At 38.8% G+C, this 21,582-nt stretch overlaps 1 protein-coding gene across 4 annotated transcripts in view; it reads left to right on the top strand.

The window, feature by feature from the left end:
• The window catches only part of EML5 (EMAP like 5), a 168,074-nt gene that overhangs the window by 106,109 nt on the left and 40,383 nt on the right, over window positions 1-21,582 (top strand). For all 4 annotated transcript variants that reach the window (XR_015721849.1, XR_015721850.1, XM_087856166.1 and 1 more), the window contains exons 22-23: window positions 14,007-14,159; window positions 14,895-15,026. Coding sequence is in view for 2 of the 4 variants with exons in the window: in XM_087856166.1 (XP_087712292.1) it covers window positions 14,007-14,159; window positions 14,895-15,026 (285 nt within the window). In the remaining 2 variants the exon portion in view is untranslated. The remainder of the gene's footprint in view (window positions 1-14,006; window positions 14,160-14,894; window positions 15,027-21,582) is intronic.

Below are 21,582 nucleotides of genomic sequence, written 5' to 3'. Positions count from 1 at the left end.
CCTTGCATCCCTGGAATAAATCCCACTTGATCATGCCGTATGATCCTTTTAATGTATTATTGAACTCAGTTTGCTAATACTTTGTTGAGGATTTTTGCATCTATGTTCATCAAATATATTGACCTGTAAATTTCTTTTTTTGTGGCATCTTGTCTGATTTTGGTATTAAGATAATGTTGACCTTGTGAAATATGTTTGGGAGAGTTCCTCCCTCTTCTGTTTTTTGGAAGAGTTTGAGAAGGGTTGATATTAATTCTTCTTTAGGTACTTGGTAAAATTCACCAGTGAGGCCATCTGCTCCTGAACTTTTATTCATTAGGAGATTTTTGATTTTTGACTTAATCTCCCAGCTAGTAACCAGTCTGTTCAGATTTTCTGTTTCATCATGATTCAGTCTTGGTAGGTTGTATGTTTTTAGGAATTTATCCATTTCTTCTGGGTTGTCTAATTGTTGGCAAATACTTGTTCATGGTAGTCTCTTTTGATCCTTTGTATTCTGTGGTATCGGTTGTAACATCTCTTTCATTTCTGATTTTGAGTCCTCTCTTTTTTCTTGGTGAGCCTAGCTCAAGGTTTGTCAATTTTATTTGTCTTTCAAAGAACCAGCTCTTAGTTTCATTGATTTTTCTATTGTCTTTTTAGTCTCAATTTCATTTATTTCTGTGCTAATCTTTATTTCCTTTCTTGTAATTTTGGCTTTCAGTTCTTTTTTTTTTTTTTTTTTTCCCCTATTTCCTTGAGGTGTAAGATTAGGTTGTTTAGTTCAGGGTTTTTTTTGTTTTTTGAGGTAGGCATTTATCACTATGAACTTACCTCTTAGGACTGTTTCGCTCTATCTCATAAATTTTGGTATGTTACATTTCCATTTTTGTTTGTCTCAGTATTTTTTTGATTTCTCTTTTAAGTTCTTCTTTGACCCATTAGTTGTTTAGTAGCATGTTGTTTAATCTCCATGTATTTGTGAATTTTCCAGTTTTCTTCATGTAATTAATTTCTAGTTTCATACTATTGTGTTTGGAATGGATGCTTGATATGATTTTAGTCCTCTTAGATTTACTAATACTTGTTTTGTGGCCTAACATTGATCTGTCTTGGAAAATGTTCCATGTGTACTTGAGAAGAATGTATATTCTCTTGTTTTTGGATGGATCTTCTGTAAATATGTGTTAAGCCCATCTGGTGTTACATGCCATTTAAGGCCAGTGTTTCCTTATTAATTTTCTGTCTAGATCTATCCATCGATGTGAATGGGTATTAAAGACCCCTACTATTATTGTATTGCTGTCTACTTCTCCCTTTAGGTCTGTTAATATTTGTTTTATGTATTTAAGTGCTCTTCTGTTGGGTACATAAATATTAACAAATGTTATATTCTTTTGTTGCATTGACCCCTTCATCTTTATGTATTGACCTTCTTTGTCTCTTATTACAGTCTTTATTTTAAAGTCTATTTTGTCTGATAAAAGTACAGCTGCCCAGCTTTCTTTTGGTTTCCATTTGCCTACAAAATCTTTTTTCATATCTGCACTTGTATTTTGTGTGTGACCTCACTTGTATAGTGTGCTGCTTGGTTTGCCTCTCTCTCTTTATTTCCCTTTGCTTATTTGTTTTGTTTTTTAAATTCCACATGTGAATGAAATCATCTGGTATTTTTCTTTCTTTGACTTATTTCACTTAGCATAATACTCTCTAGCTCCATCCATGTCATTGCAAATGGCAAGATTTCATTCTTTCTGATGGCTGAGTAATTAGCAGCTCTTTCTCCTTCACATCGGCTGTGTAATCTACCTATTAGGTATTTGATTTTGAGAATTCTCATTTTTAGAAATTTTGTTTTCAGATTACCTTAGTTGTTTGTTTGTTTGTTTTTATAACATTTCATTCCTTGTTTATGTTTTAGCTTTCTTCTCTTATGTCTGTAAACTTTACCTATCAGATAAAGACTATAAAATCTAGTTATCTGACATCCTTTGGGATCTGCCTATACTGTGTTTTTCTTTCTGCTGTTTAGGGGTGATTTTCCTGCTGACTCCCTCCTGGCGTGCCATTTTCTTTTGTGCTTGAAAATTTGGATTGTAAGTTTATGTTTAATTGGGCTTTCCTTACCTACAGGGATTCTCTGAGGTCTGGATCAAAGGTGTTCTTCCAGAGTGATTTTGTATTTCCTTCTCCCAGGTGCCTAAGTTGCTAACGTAGGGAACTACTAAGGATTTCTCTAACTAGGATTGCATAGATCCTGTAATTAGTATAACTTGGAATCCAAGATTTGTATAAGCCACTCTACACTTGTGAATCCTCAAGTATGATTTTTCCCCTCTATCTAGAACCCAGGCAAGATACACAAGTCTATTTCCTGATGTCTTTCTTTACTGCCAGGCATATTTTTAAAAGTCTACTCTTCCCTTGAGATATGATTGTAATACTCAATAAAAGGATAATACAGGGGCGCCTGGGTGACTCAGTTGGTTAAGCATCGCATTTGGCTCAGGTCATGACCCTGGGGTCCTGGGAATAAAGCCCCCTGTCAGGCTCCCTGCTCAGCAGGGAGTCTGCTTGTCCCTCTCCCTCTGCCCCTCCTCCCACTCATGCTCGCTCGCTCTCTCTCTCTCTCAAAGAAATAAATCTTAAAAAAAAAAAAAGTAGTCTTAAAATGGAAGTCCATTAATGGCATTATCATTGAGTTGCAAAAGTAATCAGTTGTGTACAAATTTTCCCAGATGTTCAAAGGCCCTAACTATACTATATACTAGTCTGAGTAAGGTGAAAAGATATAAATATAATCCAGTTCCAAATTTCTTCTGATTCATCATATACTACTATCTCTTATTTGATAGCTTTGAGGACATCTTTTTGAATAATTTTTTTTGGTGGGTTCTATAGTCCTTTTATTGATAGCAAGCTATAATGTTTATTTTTTATTTTTATTTTATTTTTTTATTTTTTACCTCTTTGTTTAATGATTTCACATTCATCAAAGATATTGTTAGTTAAGTGGGTTCCTGCACACTGTTGTTTCCTGGAGATATGTATGTGTTCCTTTATGCTTTCCCACCACTTTGATAATTGCTTCCATATTCGGAGAGATGATGTTTGTTGTAAGTGGTTTTTTTTTTAATAACTTTTTATTATTTTAGTCACCATACAGTACATCCCTAGTTTTTGATGTAAAGTTCCATGATTCATTACTTGCGTATAACACCCAGCACACCATGTAATACGTGCCCTCCTTAATACCCATCACCGGCCTCTCCCATTCCCCCATCCCCCTCCCCTCTGAAGCCCTCAGTTTGTTTCCCAGAGTCCATAGTCTTTCATGGTTCATTCCCCCTTCTGTTTACCCCACCTTTCTTCTTCCCTTTCTTCTCCTACCGATCTTCCTACTTTTTATGTTCCATAAATGAGTGACACCATATGATAATTGTCTTTCTCTGCTTGACTTATTTCACTTAGCATTATCTCCTCCAGTCCCGTCCATGTTGCTGCAAATGTTGAGAAATCGTTCTTTTTGATGGCTGAGTAGTATTCCATTGTATATATGGACCACATATTCTTAATCCAGTCATCTGTTGAAGGGCATCTTGGCTCCTTCCACGATTTAGCTATTGTGGACAATGCTGCTATGAATATTGGGGTGCATATGGCCCTTCTCTTCACTACATCTGTATCTTTGGGGTAAATACCCAGTAGTGCAATTGCTGGATCATAGGGGAGCTCAATTTTTAACTTTTTAAGGGACCTCCACACTGTTTTCCACAGTGGCTGTACCAACTTGTATTCCCACCAACAATGTAAGAGGGATCCCCTTTCTCCACATCCTCTCCAACATTTGTTGTTTCCTGCCTTGTCAGTTTTTGCTGTTGTAACTGGTGTAAGGTGGTATCTCAGTGTGGTTTTGATTTGAATTTCCCTGATGGCTAATGATTTTGAACATTTTTTCATGTGTCTGTTAGCCATTTGTATGTCTTCATTGGAAAATTGTTCATATCTTCTGCCCATTTTTTGATTTGATTATTTATTTCCTGTGCATTGAGTTTGAGAAGTTCTTTGTAGATCTTGGATACTAATCTTTTTTTATATATAATTTTTTTATTATATCATATAATTATTTTTAAAAAGCATTTCTAGTTTTCATTGTTCTTAGATTTGTCATTTATAGAAGGAAATTCTAATTCTCTAATGTGCAGTGAATTTTGTCCCCAAAAAGATATGTGTAAGTCCTGACCCCCTGTACCTTTGAATGTGACCTTATTTAGAAATAGGGTCTTTGCAAATGTAATCAAGTTAAGATGAGGGGCACCTAAGTGGCTCAGTTGTTTGTGTGTCTTCCTTTGGCTTGGGTCGTGATCCCAGAGTCCCGGGATTGAGCCCCATCGGTCTCCCTTTGCCCCTCACCCTCCTCATACTCACACTCTCGCAAATAAATAAATAAAATCTTTATTTAAAAAAAAAGTTAAGGGGTGCCTGGGTGGCTCAGTTGGTTAAGTGTCTGCCTTCGGCTTAAGTCATAATCATGGGATCCTGGGACCAAGCCCCGTATTGGGCTCCTCGCTCAGCTGGGAGCCTGCTTCTCCCTCTGCCTCGGCCTACCACTCTCCTTGCTTGTGGTCTCTCTCTGTGTCAAATAAATAAATAAAATCTTTTTTAAAAAGTTAAATAAAAGTTAAAATGAGGTCATACTGGATTAGGATTGTCTCTATATTGAGTGGCTGGTAGGTGTTCTTATAAGAAGGCTATGTGAAGACACAGAAACACAGAGACACAGGGAGAATGCAGTGTAATAACAGGCAAAAATTGAGCTGATGCATCTACAAGCCAAGGAGCATCAAGGATTGGTGGCAAGCTCCAGAAACCAGGGAGAGGCAAGGAAGGATTCCTTCCTAGAACTTTCAGAGGGCGTATAGTCCTGCCAACACTTTGATTTCAGACTTTAGCTTCCAACCCCGAGAGAAGAGCTTTCTGTTGTTGTAAGCCACCCAGTTTGTGGTAATTTATAATTGCAGCTCTAGGAAGCCAATCCAGTGTTCACATTCCACTTGTAGAAAAAGTCTTTGAACTAGAGTAAGAATTATTTGCACAGCTGAAACTTTTTTTTAGTTGACTGTCATCTCCATAATGCTTGAGAGAAGTAGGAAAATAATAGAACTCTGGGTGCCTTAAGATGCTAACAGTCCAGTTATCAGATTATTTTAATTTGGAAATAATGTCTTACATCTTGAGTACTGGTATTTTGGAACTTAAAAGTAACCTAGAACTTGAAAACCAGTACTGTATGAATACAATGACTGTGTAACCCTTCAAAGATTTCACTTTTATCCAGCAGGCCCAGGAGAGAGACTAGTCTCCTATGCCCACAGGGCAGCTGGGGCTTTATTTTACTACTCTGGTTTCCTGCCCTCTATTTATTTCTCATGCCTGGGGAGTTTTTCTTCGTTTTTTAATGAGCTCAGCTATTCATTTAAAGGATGCTTATTTTGTTAATGTTTACTTAAACTCAGCTTTCCCCCTGCTGTGTGCCTGCACCCAACCAGCTGAATGGGGTTGAATAAAATGTGCAGTTGTGATGACTAGTTCACTATGTTTTGTTTCTCTGCTGTCCTTTGTGGCAGAACTCTTCCAAATAGGTGATACTGGCTTCTCTGTTTTCACATGACATTTGCTTCACAAACCACTCCAGTTAGGCTTTTATCTCTATTGGTGCATTCAAACTGCTGCCGGTCTCTTGGTCAGCTCTGGGTCCTCCCCTTACCCACCTCACAGTAGTTTTTGATGTAACTGGTCATTCCTCCTTTTCTGAAATGCATTCTTCACTTGGCTCTGAAACCCATGCATGTCTTTTCCCCCCTACACTTTATTGATTTTTTTTTTCCTTCCCTTAACTAGCTCTGCCTCTTCTTCCTGCTCTCTCTATATAGAAATGCTACTGGGTTCTCCCTGGCCTTTCTTGTTTCATTTGTACGCTTACACTTTGTGTGATTATATCAGTTATTGTACAGTTAGAAGACAGCTACTAGCCGTAGTTAGCTGAGGGAGAACGAACGAAAGAATTTAGAGGAGTTGCAGATGTGTTTGAAAGAGTGGGAGTGCCATCATCACACTCTGTCTATCAGTGGTGAAGAAGTGTGCCAGAGTGCAGGCCTCCGTGGAACGGAGAAGGAGTGTCACTGGGTGAAGGAAAAGCCTGCCAGAGGGTACAGGCCAGAGCTGAGCGGCGAGACCACTGCTTGGGGAAGAACTTAACTCAGGGAAGAGGCTGTTAGACACTGAGAGCTGCTGCTGTCTTAGGACATCTTGCTAGAGGCTGAAAACCACAGCTGAATCATTAGGGCCATTACTGTGATGGGGGAACTTGCTCAAGGACTCTGGGTACTGCCCGCATTGGGGAATGCTCCAGGCTCCCCGAATACCAGTGATCTGGCTCAGTAGGTGAAATCCAACACTGGAAGAAGAGTCCCTTTCTCCTGTTTTGTTTTGTTTTTTTTAAGATTTTATTCATTTATTTGACAGAGAGACAGCCAGTGAAAGAGGGAACACAAGCAGGGGGAGTGGGAGAGGAAGAAGCAGGCTCCCAGCAGAGCAGGGAGCCTGATGCGGGGCTCCATCCCAGGACCCTGGGATCACGCCCTGAGCCGAAGGCAGACGCTTAATGACTGAGCAACCCTGGCGCCCCCCTTTCTCCTGTTTTGACCGTGTATTGTCTTTCCAGTACCCTCTATTGGCAAAGGTTTGTATCAGTTAGCTGGCAAAAGGCAAAAAACCTTCTACAAGGCCCAAAGAATAGTAGATTTGGAACTAAAAGGCAACAAAGTAATAACTGGCACAGACTACCCCTTTGTCTAATTAGCATCCATATGTATCTTTTTACAAATGCTTGAACTTTGGTATAACCACAGAACTAATGTTATGTTTATCTTCTACCCAAAAAGTTGTTGTTGGTTTTTTTTAAAAGATTTTATTTATTTATTTGTCAGAGAGAGAGCACAAAGTAGGGGGAGCAGCAAGCAGAGGGAGAAGCAGGCTCCTGCTGACCAAGGAGCTGGGTGTGGAACTCGATCCCAGGTCCCTGGGATCATGACCTGAGCCGAAGGCAGACACTTAACCAACTGAGCCACTCAGGCTTCCCTACCCAAGGAGTTTCTAACCATAGAGATGTAGATACGGCTGGTACAAGTGAAGAAATTCTCACCCTCTCCCCTAAATTAGAAGACACACAGTTCCAACAGTCATTGTGTCCATTGCTAGCTATGCTCATTACTATCAAATTTAGTCATAGTCTTACCATATATTCTGTTACCTTAAGACTAAATTATAAAGTTAACCACCGACAGACTTGTATAAAATATTTTTGAATAAGAAGTAAATAGTTTATGTATACACATAATAAGCATTTATGTACAGTCCCTGTTTCCATAACTGGTTATGGGCTGTGGTTGATCTCTCTGACTTCCTTCTTCTACTACCCATTTCATATTTTCTTTGTCCTTAGCCAGAACCTCAGGTTATTTGGCTCATGGGGTAACCTTCATTGCTAAATGATGTGAAATCTCAATATCTCTACCTGTTTGGTTTTTTTTCCTAGTTGCTGTTCCATTAAGTTTTACTATTGGTCATGAAGACTAAGAAGCATCCCAGTGAATCCTCTGGGTTCCAGATATAGTCCCTTTTGCCCTCAGTGTGTAGCAATAACTCAGTTTCCCCTCTGCAACTGGGATCAATCACTCCAGCCAGAAGAGTAACAGCCCCTTTCTTTGCTTGTTGTTTCACTGGCATAAGGAGTCCAACATGACCAGGTGGCAGTCTCACCTTCCAGTTCAGAGGAACCATTATGTCCCTGGTAAAAGAATTCTCCCTGCTCTTAGGAGATAAGATTAAATCAGCAGAGCTCAGAGTTGCCAGGATGCAGAACAAAATTGTGCAAGTTGGTTATTAGATTGAATGGTGAGAAGAGTCACTCCAACTTCGACTTCTTGATTTCCAGACCCATGTAATCTGGCTATGAGGTAGACAGCACCATGTAATGGTCTATGATTCAAAGCATATATTGCATCCCATAAGACACCCAGTCTTTGAGGGTATTGTTTCCCAGATGGTGCCGTAAATTAGTTTTCAGTAAGCCATTCCACTGTTAATTAATTGTTCTGTTAGTAGCTTTCTCTGAGTAGTGGGAGTTCTGATAAAACTAGTTAATTCCATGGGTATGAGTCTAATGCAGGACATTTTTTGCTATAAGTTTCTTGATCAGAAGCATGAAATTTGGTGATGGTGGATAAGGCATCCCATGTGTCCATGGATGGTGATGCTAGCAGAATCACAATGATCGGGGAAGGCAAATCCAGGACTCATGTCTGTTCTAGTGAAGATGAATCTACCTCCTCCATAATGGAAGAGGTCCAACATACTCAACGTGCTACCAGCTGGCTGGTTGGTCTCCCTGGGGAATGGCCTTATATCAGAAGTTCAGTTGGTCTCTACTGTTAGCAGATTAGACACTCATCGGTAGTGGTAGTGGTAGCAAGATAACCTTGGAAAACAGAGTTCATGTTTTCTAAGTCAACCATAAACTCTGTCCTTGCCACCACGGGCCCACTGAGTAAGTACTAGCTGGCTAGAAAAGGCTTCTCTGAGGTCCACAGAGCATAGTATTTTGTCCTCCTGGTCACTGAGAATCTCCTCTGTAGTGGACACTTTTTGTTGGGCATTTCGTAGGACACAGAAGTCTTCACATCCTTTGCCCTTTCTGAAAGTTTCATTTTCCAGATTTCCTTGTCTCTAATCTTCTAATCCTGAAAGAATCCAGTCCTTAACTGATCATCTAAATAGTTAACAGATACTAATGAGTCAGTGTAAATCTGTCCATCGGGTCATCTCTCTCCACAGAAGTGGAAAACCAAGTGTACTGCTTGAAGTGCTGCCCCCTGTGAAATTTTACCTTTACTGCTGTGCGTCAGGGTCACCCCTTTACTGCTATGGTGATTTCAGGTGGATACCAACATATACTGTATAGGAACATCTGTAAATCTGGCTCAAGTTTTTTTTTCCTCAGTCGATCATTAATGAATACCTGTGAGGCCATTGGTATAGATTGAGAGAGAGAAGATGTACTGTAGCAGGGATTCTTGTTGGATTCTGAACCACTTGTTCATGCAAATTACTTCTGACTTCCAGATCTGTGGGAGAGTGGTCTTTTATATACCGTTTCCATTTGATCATAGATTGCTGCTGTGCACACCCAATCTATGGCTAGGTTGGTCTTGTAACTTGCAATTCATGAGACACACAGGACACATAGTCACCTGATATCCCATAGTTAGGTATTTACTTTCTACCAAGGCCTAGTAGCAAAGCCAAAACACCTTCTCAAAGGGAAAATAGTTATCTGTAAAGGAGGATATGGATTTCTCTCCCAAATCTAAGAGATCTGCAGTACAATTCTCCTTTAGTAGCTTTCCAGAGGCTTCCTATAGCATCCCAGTTTACCACAGACACTTTGAGTATCATTGAATTTGCTATAAGGCCCAAGTGGAAGATCAGCTTGCCTCCTCTTGTTCTGGTCCCCTGGAAGCCTTTTAAATGACTTGATAAACGGGTAGAAGCAGCTCACTCAAATGTGTAGGCTTCCAAAAGGCACAACAGGCATTTTGCTTCTTTTGTTTGCAGTAGGTTTTGGAAGGTGTAGGAACCTTTCACCTTAAAAGGGAATATCTTGTCGTATTCCGTATCATTGGATCTCCAGAAGCCTCACTGAGGTGGCAGGTCCCTTAATTTTTGTGATAATTATCTTCCACTCTCTTGATTCACGTATGTCTTACTAAGACATCTAAAGTACTTGTTGCTTCCTGCTCCGCAGATCCGTTCTGCATAATGTCATCAGTGTAGTGGACCATTGAGATGTTTTGTGGAATGTCAAGATGATCAGGATCTCTGTGGACTGTATTATGGCAAACAAACACAAAAAAACAAAAAACAAAAACGGGAGAATTGAATAGCCCTGAGGCAAGGCTTTGAAGGTGTGCACAGATACAAGCCAGGTAAAAGCAGACGCTCTGGTGGTCCTTACAAATTGGGGGTGGAGAAAAAAAGCATTAACTAGGGCAATAACTGCATGCAAGATGTTAGAGGCTGTGTGTGTTTGTGCTGGTAAAGATCTGGAAGAGCAGCTTCAGTTAGTATCCCTACCTGATTAAATTTATTATCCATAGTTAGTATCTAAAATTCATCTTAGCAGCGCCTGCGTACCTCAGTTGGTTAAGCATTCAGCTCTTGATTTCAGCTCAGGTCATGATTTCAGGTGGGGTGGAGCCCCAAATCGGGCTCCACACTCAGCAGCAAGTCTGCTTCTCTTCCTCTTCCTCTGCCCCAGAGAAAGAGAAAGCGAGAGTGTGGTGGGGGTGTCTCTCTCTCTCTCTCTGTCTCTAAAATAAATAAATCTTTAAAAAATAAAAATAAAATCCATCTCATTTCGCATAGACCAAACGGGCAAGTTTAAATGTGATGCATATTTTCACCAGTGCGTATTTTCAGTCTTTGGTAGCGTCACTGATTTTTGCAATTCTCAGACTTGCAGTTTTGCTTCTGATTTATTATCTTGAGAGAGAGGAATTTCCACGGGTTTGCACTTATTTCCTCCTGTTGTAATGACCCTTATCCCATGGATCACAGAGCCAAGCTAGTGGATTCTATAAGTTTCCAAGTGTATCTATTACGATTCAGAAATTAGATGGAAACCACAGAATTAGTAACAGAGCCTCTGTTACTAATTCCTGAACATTTGAGTATTTCCTTTTCTTCAATTGAGTCATTTGTGACCACTGATTATTGGAGAAAGATATCTACTGCAGCACTGCTACAGGGTCCTCTCAAAGGGACTCTGAGTATATGAATTGGCTCAGGTCTGAAAACAGGCTGAGACTCTGTGACTTTCCATTATGGTAATTGAAGTTAGGTTTTTTAGCCCCCAGGTCTGGAGTTTTTTTCTGTTATATAGATCAAACACTAATCTAGTAGCCTACTCATCTATTTCATTCCTGCAGACACCACGATTGATTAGTCACCAACAGAAATCTCCACAGGCCAAAACATTTTGATTATTAGGACATTCCTGCTGCCCTTTTTGGTAAAAGGATCTACTCTGTCTTTTAAGTGCTACTTCTTGGCTTCTGCTTTTCCTAGATGATCTCTATTGAATCAGGAAGCCCATATTAATGGAAACATCTCCCATTCCTGATCTACACAGGAGGACATTACAGAGCTTTTCAAAGATGTAGATGTTGCCCTTAATGTATTTCTCAATGCTTTTGTGAAGGGACTGTTTTCTAGACTTTTGGGGGCAATGTAGTTGGTGGGCAAGTATACAGGTTGCATATGAAAAATCGACTTCAACATTCTTAGCTCCCTAAACTTTTGAATTCCTTCCTCTGTATCAGAGGTCAGCAAATCCAGCCCACCTCCTGATTATGTAGATAATATTTTATTGGAACACAGCCATGTCCATTCATTTATGTATTGTCTAGATCTGCTTTTGTACTACAGTAGCAGAGTTGAGTAGTAGTGACAGAGACCATATGGCCTACAACGCTGAAAATATTTACTTTCTGGTCCTTTAAGAAGAGGTTTGCCAACCTCTGCCCTAGAGCATGCTGAGATTTGATCCAAGCTAGGGGTCTAGTGACAGCAGAGAAGTGGTTGTGGTAGTTCTTCAAAAGGTTAAACATCCCCTGCAGAGCATCTGCCCCAGAAGGTCAGTCTTCCCAGACATAAGAGAGCAAACTTGGCACTGGCTGTGAGATTCAGAATAAACATAGAAGTTCAAGATTTTCAGTTTCGTCTGAATCTAACCAGATGCTCCCATTCCACAGTTCAAAGTTCCTTCTTTCCCCATCACATAAGAAACTTGGTGAAACTGGGAATTCAACTGAAATTGTACATTTGCAACCTACTCAATTAAATTTTGTGTTTAATTTTTGGCAACATTAGCCCATGGTCTCTAGTCAGACCGTGACTCGTGCTGAGAGTTTAAGGATCTGAACCTGTTATTCTTTCTGCTAAATGTTCCATGCACTCAGTAGAATCTTTTGCACAGCATAGTCCTTGCGGTCACCATTATTTTTGTGATGGTCAAAGGCAGCAGCCTCTTGGTCTCCTAGGACATTTTACTTCAGGAGACACTCTACTACAGTTAACTGTAGGAGATAACTTGGTTGTTATGCCCATGCGTACCCTGGATTACTAACATCCCATTTCCCATTGGCAGGTGCTCATCACTGTGCTTAAACCCAAAGGCATGACTAAACCAGTTCCAAAAATCCCATCTTTAATGATCTGTCTCCTGTGACTACTTCAGTACTAATTCTATACCAATCAAGAAACAGAAACCACCTTAGTAAGTGGAATAGGGAAAATTTAATATGTTGTTAACTAATAAAAGGTGATTACTGTGAAAGGGGCCGAGAGAATTCTAAGGAGTGTAGAAGTAGCAATTTCAGAAAGCAGCTGCCACCTGTAGGGTTGGTGGATGGTGATTAAGGAAGGAACCCTTTCTCTCTTTTCCCAGGCTGAGATTCAGATCTCTTTGGAGAGGATGTGGGTGCCAATGGAAAAGAAACTTGCCAGAGGGCTGGTCTAGGAAATCTTTTGCTGTGGTGACAGAAAAAATCTTCCATTCCCAGCCCCATTCCCTATACCTACCCTTGCCCCATCATTAATCTGATCTACTGGTTGTAGCACACCAGAAGAAAGAAAAATCCCTTCCTCCTTCTTTGGCCTTGCAAGGACCCTCCTGTACCCTCTATTGGCCAAAAATCAAATTAGCTGGAAAAGGAAAAATGTCTATAGGGCCTAACTGTAGTATCACATAGCGGTAAAGAAAATGGTGAATGTGGAGCTGGGAGGTGATAAATTAATAACAAGCTCTTACCCAGTTTATGACCGTGACTACTATCTGTATGCTACTGTCTCCCATATTTATATCTCTAGTTGAGTCTTCTCCCTTGAGCTCCAGAGAAGTATAACTATACCATACTGGCTTTTTGATGCCTTCACTTGAATTTCTCATAGGTATCCTTAACTTTATTGGTGCAAAACTTGTACCTCCTCTAGTTTTTGCCATCATGGTAAATGGCATTACCATTCGAAAAAAATATCCTTTTTCTCCTACTCTCCTCCCAGTTAGTCAGAGTCGTGCCAGCTCTGTCTTCAAAATATCCAAATCCTAACCTTTCTCATCATCTCCACTCCAGGTACCCTGCTCCAGGTTGCCATCATCTCTTAAATATCAGAAATAATCTTAGATTTCTTATGTTCTTGATAATTAAAAGATAAATAAGTGACTTGTTCTCAATTCATTCTATAACTTTTCATTCTGTGACAGCTGTACCCCATCCCTCTATCTCCAGATTTTATGCAAGACACCAAAAGTCTTAGGGCTTTTGAATATGTCTGCCATATTCCTTGCTGTCAGGACAAGCCCATTTTTGTTGATTTCCCAATACATATTAACCCTTATTTTTAAAAATTAATAATATTAGCATCATTATTTCTTGATGCATGGTTAGATCTTCCATGCATGGATAGCTCTTCCTAGCTTTAATAATTGTCATATTTTTTTCAAATTTGAAAGCATTTTTATAAAGATGGACTTATTTCTTACATTTCTGATTTGTTGGATAGAAACTACAGAGGTTGCAACCTCTAAAAAACATTTCCACGTGTCATTGGCTTTTAATGTTAGTTAAAATCTCTCATTCTGTTTCATCAACTTAATTTTTTAAAGTAAACATTAGTACTTTTGTTACATCCGGAAGAGGGAAACGGTTTGTATTAATTATTGCTTTGAATTTCATACCACTGATTTCAGTAGAAAACTTTGTTGCCTGCATCCCTTGACTGCTTTGAATATTGATTTGAGGCCATGATGAATACAGGAATTCTCTTTGAAATTAAAGGTTTCTTAAGTGCATAATTTTTTTTAAATAGAAGAAAATCTCCTGACATATGCTCTTTCTCTCTTTTAGGTGGGAGATGTTGCTGTTTTTCTCCTGATGGTAAAGCTTTAGCTGTAGGTCTGAATGATGGAAGTTTCTTAATGGCAAATGCAGATACTCTAGAGGATCTTGTGTCTTTTCACCACAGAAAAGATATTATTTCAGATATTCGATTTTCACCAGGTAAGGTATCATTGAAATCATATTTGATTATTAATGAGCAAATATATCTATATGTAATTTTTATTAACCATTATTTTATCCTGGAATTTTAATTTTTTGACTAGAAAAGACAGTATAGTAAAGGGTAAAATTCCTGTATAAAATGAGTGGCGAAATATCCAGCTTATTGCCAATTCTGTCACTAAAGAAATAGGCTCAAGCCAAGAAACTGTTCTGAGTTTCAGTTTCCTCATTTCTAACGCAGAAGGATTGGGTGATGTCTTCATTATATTCTTCATTATATTCATTATATTCTTAATACTTGTGAAATTTTGCAGTAATTTTGCTTTATCAGTTTCCGTGTATTCATTATCTCTGACAAAACCCACTGTAATACGGGAAGTACTAATGGTAAGGCGAAATTTACTTATGTTAGTTTGCTTCCATTTTTTTCTAAATTTAGAGGGCTTCTTAAATTTTTTTTAGTTAAACTGTATTTAATTATATGTATATAATTTTTGGCCTTTGCTTTCCATTGAACTGTCTCACTACACTAAAGAAAACATTTTATTTTGTTAATCATAACGTACTTGAAAAAATATAGTTACAGATTATCATTTGATACACATTTTGTTATAATTTACAAAACACCTAAGAGTTCCTCCAAAAAAATGTTAAGAAGATTAACTCTAGTTGTAGAATGTAAAAAATATTTCTAAACAAAGAAAATCTCAAGCAAATATGTTTCTGTTACAGGTTCTGGGAAATATCTTGCAGTAGCATCCCATGACAGTTTTATAGATATATACAATGTGATGAGTAGTAAACGAGTAGGAATATGCAAAGGCGCTACCAGTTACATAACCCATGTCGATTGGGATATTAGAGGTAAGAATTTAAATAACCTATTTGGTAAAAGTCCCATTAGATTTAGTATAGCTATTTTAGAGAAACAGAGATTCAACAGATGAGTTCAGAATCATTTTGAGAAACATTCTCAAAATTACCTTCCACTCCTTTATTTCACAACTGAGGGTAAATGCTGTGAGTTTAGATTTTTCAGTACTTCCAGTATAATTCAAGTGATAGTATAGTAAGTGACAAATTCTTTAATTTGTAAAGTAAATTAAATACTATGTAAAAAAGTTTTTTAGTCATTTGTTCCGGCTTTTGCCAGATAAGCTTAGTATAAATAATAATTGAAAATTTGGAAAATAGGTATGTTAATGAAGATTTTAATGTCCTTTCCCCATCAGTCAATGAAACACATTTCTTAAAAATAATCACAATTGTATAACATACAGAATTTAATGAGTGTCTCTGTCTTTCAGTAGAATGCATTGCACGTGGCAGTATTTAATAATTTGGATAAATGCTGAATATCTTAAATGCTCTATTTTTAAGGATTTTTGTTTCACGTATTCATTTACATAAATCTAGTATTGTTAAAGTTTTTCCAAACATAATTAAACAAAATGCTTTTTAAAAAAATCCTCAAATTTATTTCTAGGGTTTTTTATATGCCTAACAACAGAAATAGTTTTTATGTATATACGTACACAAAAATTAAACCATTTAAGAATTAATTATGTGGTTGACTGTGAGGAAAATGGTTTTTATGTTTAAGCTTAATTTTTCCCATAAAAGTTAAACATTCTACTTCCGGGGAAGACAGCAAAGTAGGAGGGTGTTAGACTCACCTTGTCTCAGATACAACTAACACCCACATCAGTGTAAATAACCCAGAAAACGACCTGAAGACTGGCAGAACAGATTCTCCACAGCCCAGTGTAGAGAAGAGGCCACATGAAGAGGGTAGGAAGGACAGAGATGCAGTTGGGAGGTAAATGGATTCATGGGACTGTCTGCAGGACGGAGGAGGAACACTGTGGGCATGGAGAGGGGAGAGAAATAGACAATCACAGTGGGAAGCCCACAGAGAAAAGATAAAACATTTGGTTTTGAAAACCAGAGGGGTTGAATTCCATAAGTTCTTACAATTAGTTCTAGGCTTAACACCTAGAATTTTAAAAATCAGCGGGTTTGGCTCTGGGAGAGCCAGGAGAGTGAGAGGAAACTGAGTCTCTGCCCTTAAAGACATAGCATAACAAAGGGCCCCGGAAGCAGCAGTTTGGAAAATGCCTGGGGTATGTGAAAAGGGGATTTGTTTATTAACCTCAGAGCATGTGAGTTGGGAAACTCTCTCAGAACTAGAGTCAGCAGGCGTCGTTTCCCTCCCCTGTCCTTTGCGTAGGCACAGGGACACCTATGAGAACCCGTGAAGCAGGAACACTCTTCATCTAACTTTCTTTTTTTTTTTTTTTTTTTTTTTAAGATTTATTTATTTATTTATTTATTTAACAGAGACAGCCAGCGAGAGAGGGAACACAAGCAGGGGGAGTGGGAGAGGAAGAAGCAGGCTCCTAGTGGAGGAGCCTGATGTGGGGCTCGATCCCGTAATGCCGGGATCACGCCCTGAGCCGAAGGCAGGCGCTTAACCGCTGTGCCACCCAGGCGCCCCTTCATCTAACTTTCTTAACGATGCACCCCACCCCTACATTCTGCAGACACATCCCCTCCAGCCAGACCTAGGTTCCAGTCTCCTCCCACAGGAGACCTGCACAAACCTTGCTAATACCACACACCCTGGCACTGCGTGCTCCTGGGCACATGCCCCCTCCAGTACACCCTTGGCCAGAGCCCATCCAAAGCAATGCCACACTTCTGGCAGGGTGCAAGCAGCCCTGACAGGGACCAGCACCACTCCAAAGTGACGCCCGCTCTGGGGAGAGAAGAACATAACGATACACACTACTCCAGCTGCAGCCCCAGCAGTGGGCTGGGGGCAGACATCTCATCTGACCACAAGCCCTGCCCACCTATGAAAGCTTTTCAGGTGACAACACAGGGAAAGTGCCCTGCAGTTTGGTGCTACTTCATCTCTGGCAAAAATCTGGTCTGACTCAACTCAAGCCCAAGGTAGCCCCAGACTGGCCCATTAACAACATAGGGATAAACCCTGCCCACAGTCGGCAAAGAGAGGCATTGCAGATGACTGGACTGAAGGCAAAAGCTGCTCAGCAACAGCACAGCACACACGAGACACTTCTGAAGTGCCAGCTTCCAGTAAACGGGACGTGGTGCTACAGGGCACCACAGGACCTCTTTTTCATAAGGCCACTACTTTCAAGAGCAGGAGACATAGCTGACTTTCCTAACACAGAGAAACAGACACACAGAATTAGACAACATGAGGGGAGAGGAACACGTCCCAGTTGAAAGAAGAGGACAAAATCATAGCAAGAGAGCTAAACGAAATGGAGATGATGAACATGCCTGATAGAGAATTTAAAGTAATGGTCATAAAGATACACAATGGACTTCAACAAAGAGTGGATGACCTCAATAAGACACTTAATAAAGAGATAGAAAACATGAAGAACCAATCAGAGATTAAGAACTCAACAAATGAAATTAAAAATACAGAGATGGAATAAATAGTACACTAGAGAAAGCAGAAGTATGGCTCTGCGACCTGGAGGACATAATAATGGAAAGCAATCCAGCTGAACAGGAGAGAGAAAAAATAGTAATAATAAATGAAAACAGACTTGGGGAACTCAGTGACACCATCAAGAGTAGTAACATTTGCGTTACAGGGATCCCAGAAGGAGAAGAGAAAGGGAGGCATAAAATTTATTTGAAGAAATAATAGCTGCAAACTTCCCAAATCTGGGAAAGGAAACAGAAATCCAGATCCAGAAGGCACAGAAAGCCCCCAACAAAACCAACCCAAGGAGGTTTACACCAAGACACATAGTAATTAAAATGGCAAAAAGGAGTGATAAAGAGAAAATTTTAAGAGCAGCAAGAGAAAAGATGACAGTTACGTACAAGAGAAACTCCATAAGGCTCTCACCTGATTTTTCAGCAGACATTGTGCAGGCCGGAAGAGAATGGCATAATATATTCAGAGTGCTGAAAGAGAAAACCTGCAGCCAAGAATACTCTATCCAGCAAGGCTATCGCTCAGAATAGGAGAGAGAGTTTCCCAGACAGACAAAAGGTAAAGGGGTTCTTGACCACTAAACCAGCCCTACAAGAAATACTAAAGGGGACTCTCAGTGGAATGAAAAGACCATAAATTAGAGGGAGAAAAGTAGGAAGCGCAGAAACAGTCAAATTAAGTACATCTATAAAAATCAGTCAAGGGATTTATGAAGGAAAAGGAAGGGAAAGTATGACACCATATACCTAAAATAGGGAGGGGGGAGAGGAGTAAAGAATGGGTTCAAACTTAAGCGACCGTCAACTTAAAATAGACTGCTGTAAGCATAAGATGTTATATACAAACCTAATGATAACAAATCAAAACCGAGTAGTAGATATGCAAAAAATAAAGAGAAGGGAATCCAAGTATATCACTAAAGAAAGCCAGCAAACCATGAGAGAAGAGAGCGAAGGAAAAAAGGAACAGAGAAGAACTACAAAATCAACCAAAAACAAGTAACCAAATGGCAATAAGTACCTATCTATCAATAATTACTTTGAATGTAAGTAGGCAAACACTCCAATCAAAAGACTAGGGTGACAGAATCGTTAAAAAAGCAAGACCCCGGGGCGCCTGGGTGGCACAGCGGTTAGGCGTCTGCCTTCGGCTCAGGGCGTGATCCCGGCGTTATGGGATCGAGCCCCACATCAGGCTCCTCCGCTATGAGCCTGCTTCTTCCTCTCCCACTCCCCCTGCTTATGTTCCCTCTCTCGCTGGCTGTCTCTGTCAAATAAATAAATAAAATCTTAAAAAAAAAAAAAACAAAGCAAGACCCATCTATATGCTACCTGCTTATAAGGGACTTACTTCAGACCTAAGGACACATGCAGATTGAAAAGGAATGGTGATGTGATGAGCACTGGGTGTTATATGCAGCTGATGAGTTAGTGAACGCTACATCCGAAACTAATGATGTACTGCTGTATGTTGGCTAATTGAATTTAAATTAAAAAAACAAAAAAGAAAAAGTGAAGGAATGGAGAACCATTTCTTATGCAAACGGAAGTGAAAAGAAAGCCAGGGTGGCCAGTACTTACATTGGACAAAACAGACTTTAAAAAACGGTAACAAGAGGCAGAGAAGGACAGTATATATTCATAAAGGGAACAATCCAACGAAAAGATATAAAAGTTGTAAATACTTCTGCACCCAACGTGGGAGTACCTAAATACATAAAGCAGTTCATAACAAACGTAAAAGAGGTAATTGATAATAATACAAAAAAAGTGGGGGACTTCACCCCACTTACATCGATGGATAGATCCAAATGAAATCAACAAGGAAACAGTGGCTTTGAATGACACAGGACCAGATGGATTTAACAGGTATATTTAGATCATTCCATCCCCAAACAGCAGAATGCACTTTATTTTCAAGTGCATATCGAACATTCTCCAGAATAGGTAACGTATTAGGACATAAAACAAGTCTCAACAATTCAAAAAGTTTGAAATCATACCATGCATCTTTTCTGATCATAATGCCATGAAACTAGAAATTAAAGAAAAACTGGAAAGAATACAAATACATGGAGGTTAAATAACATGCTACTAAACAATGTTGGATCAACCAAGAAATCAAAGAAGAAAATAAAAAATACATGGAGACGATGAAAATGAAAACATAGTAATCCAAAATCTTTGGTATGCAACAAAAGCAGTTCTAAGAGGGAAGTTTATAGCAAAACAGGCCTGCTTTAAGAAGAAAAATCTCAAACACCCTAACCCTACACCTAAAGAAGATAGAAAAAGAAGAACAAACAAAACCCAAATCCAGCAGAAGGAAGTAAATAATAATAGAGCAGAAATAAAAGAGAAACTAAAGAAACAATAGACCATATCAATGAAACCAGGAGCTAGTTCTTTGAAAAGATCAATAAAATTGCTAAACCTCTAGCCACGTTCATCCAAAAAAAAAAAGAGAGAGAGAGAGAACTCAAAATCAGAAGGGAAAGAAGAGAAATAATAACTGACACCATAGAAATACAAAGGATTGTAATAGAATAGTATGAAAAATAATATGCCAAAATATATGACAACCTAGAAGAAATGGTTAAATTCCTAAAAACATATAACCTATCAAAACCGAAACAGGAAGAAATAGAAAGTTTGAACAGACTGATTAACAGCAATGATACTGAATCAGAAATCCAAAAACTCCCAAAAAGCCAAAGTCCAGGACTAGACAGCTTCACAGGTGAATTCTATCAAACACTTAAGAGTTAATACTTGTTCTTCTCAAACTTTTCCAAAAAACAGAAAAGAAAGCTTCCAAATTCATTCTCTGAGGCCAGCATTACCTCGATACCAAAACCGGATAAAGACACCACAAAAAAAAGAGAACTACAGGCCAGTATCTTTGATAAATACAGATGCGGTAATCCTCAACAAAATATTAGCAAACCAAATCCAACAATAATTTAATTAAAATCACTCTCACAATCTCGTGGAATTTATTCCTGGAATAAAGGTGGGGCTTAATATTCACAGATCAATCAATATGTCACATCAAAAAGAGAAAGGATAAAAACCTTATTATCATTTGAATAAATATAGAAGAAGCATTTGATAAAGTACAATATCCATTAATGATGAAAACCCTCAACAGAGTAGGTTTAGAGGGAACATACCTCAACCACAAAGACCATATATGAAAAACCCCCAGCTAACATCATACTTAATGGCGAAAAACTGGGAGCTTTCCCTGTAAGGTCAGGAACAAGGCAAGGACATCCGCTCTTACCACTTTTATTAAACATAGTATTAGAAGTCCTAGCCACAGCAATGACAGAAGAAAAAGAAAAAAAAAATCCAAATTGGGTAAGGAAGAAGTAAAACTTTACTCTTTGCAGATGACATGGGTATGATATATGGAAAACTCTAAAGACTCCACCAAAAAACTACTAGAACTAATAAACATATTCAGTAAGGTCATAGGATCCAAAATCAATATACAGAAATCTGTTGCATTTCTATCAACTAATGAGGCAGCAGAAAGAGAAATTAAGAAAACAATCCCATTTACAATTACACCAAAAATAATAAAATACTGGGGTGCCTGGCTGATTCAGTTGGTAGAGCATGTGACTCTTGATCTCGTTGTGAATTTGAGATCCACATTGGGTGTAGAGATTACTTAAAATGAATAAAACTTTAAGAAAAGGGGGGGATGAGAAGATGGGTGAAACAGGCAAAGGGCATGATGAAGAGTACACTTGTGATGAGCACTGAGTAATGTATAGAATTGTCGAATCACTATATTGCACACCTAAAATTAATATAACACTTATCTACACTGGAATTTAAAAAAAATAATTTAATGGGAGAAAGGTGGTAAAAAAAAATACGTAATGTTCACTGAGTGCTTTTAAATAGGATTGACTGTAATTTTACA

Source organism: Ursus americanus, chromosome 26 (assembly GCF_024610735.1).
Source record: "Ursus americanus isolate L20-20 chromosome 26, mUrsAme1.1.p, whole genome shotgun sequence".
NCBI classification, from domain to species: Eukaryota; Metazoa; Chordata; class Mammalia; order Carnivora; family Ursidae; genus Ursus; species Ursus americanus.
The sequence above is the reverse complement of the archived record's forward strand: the minus strand, read 5'-3'. Positions and strand labels throughout refer to the sequence as shown.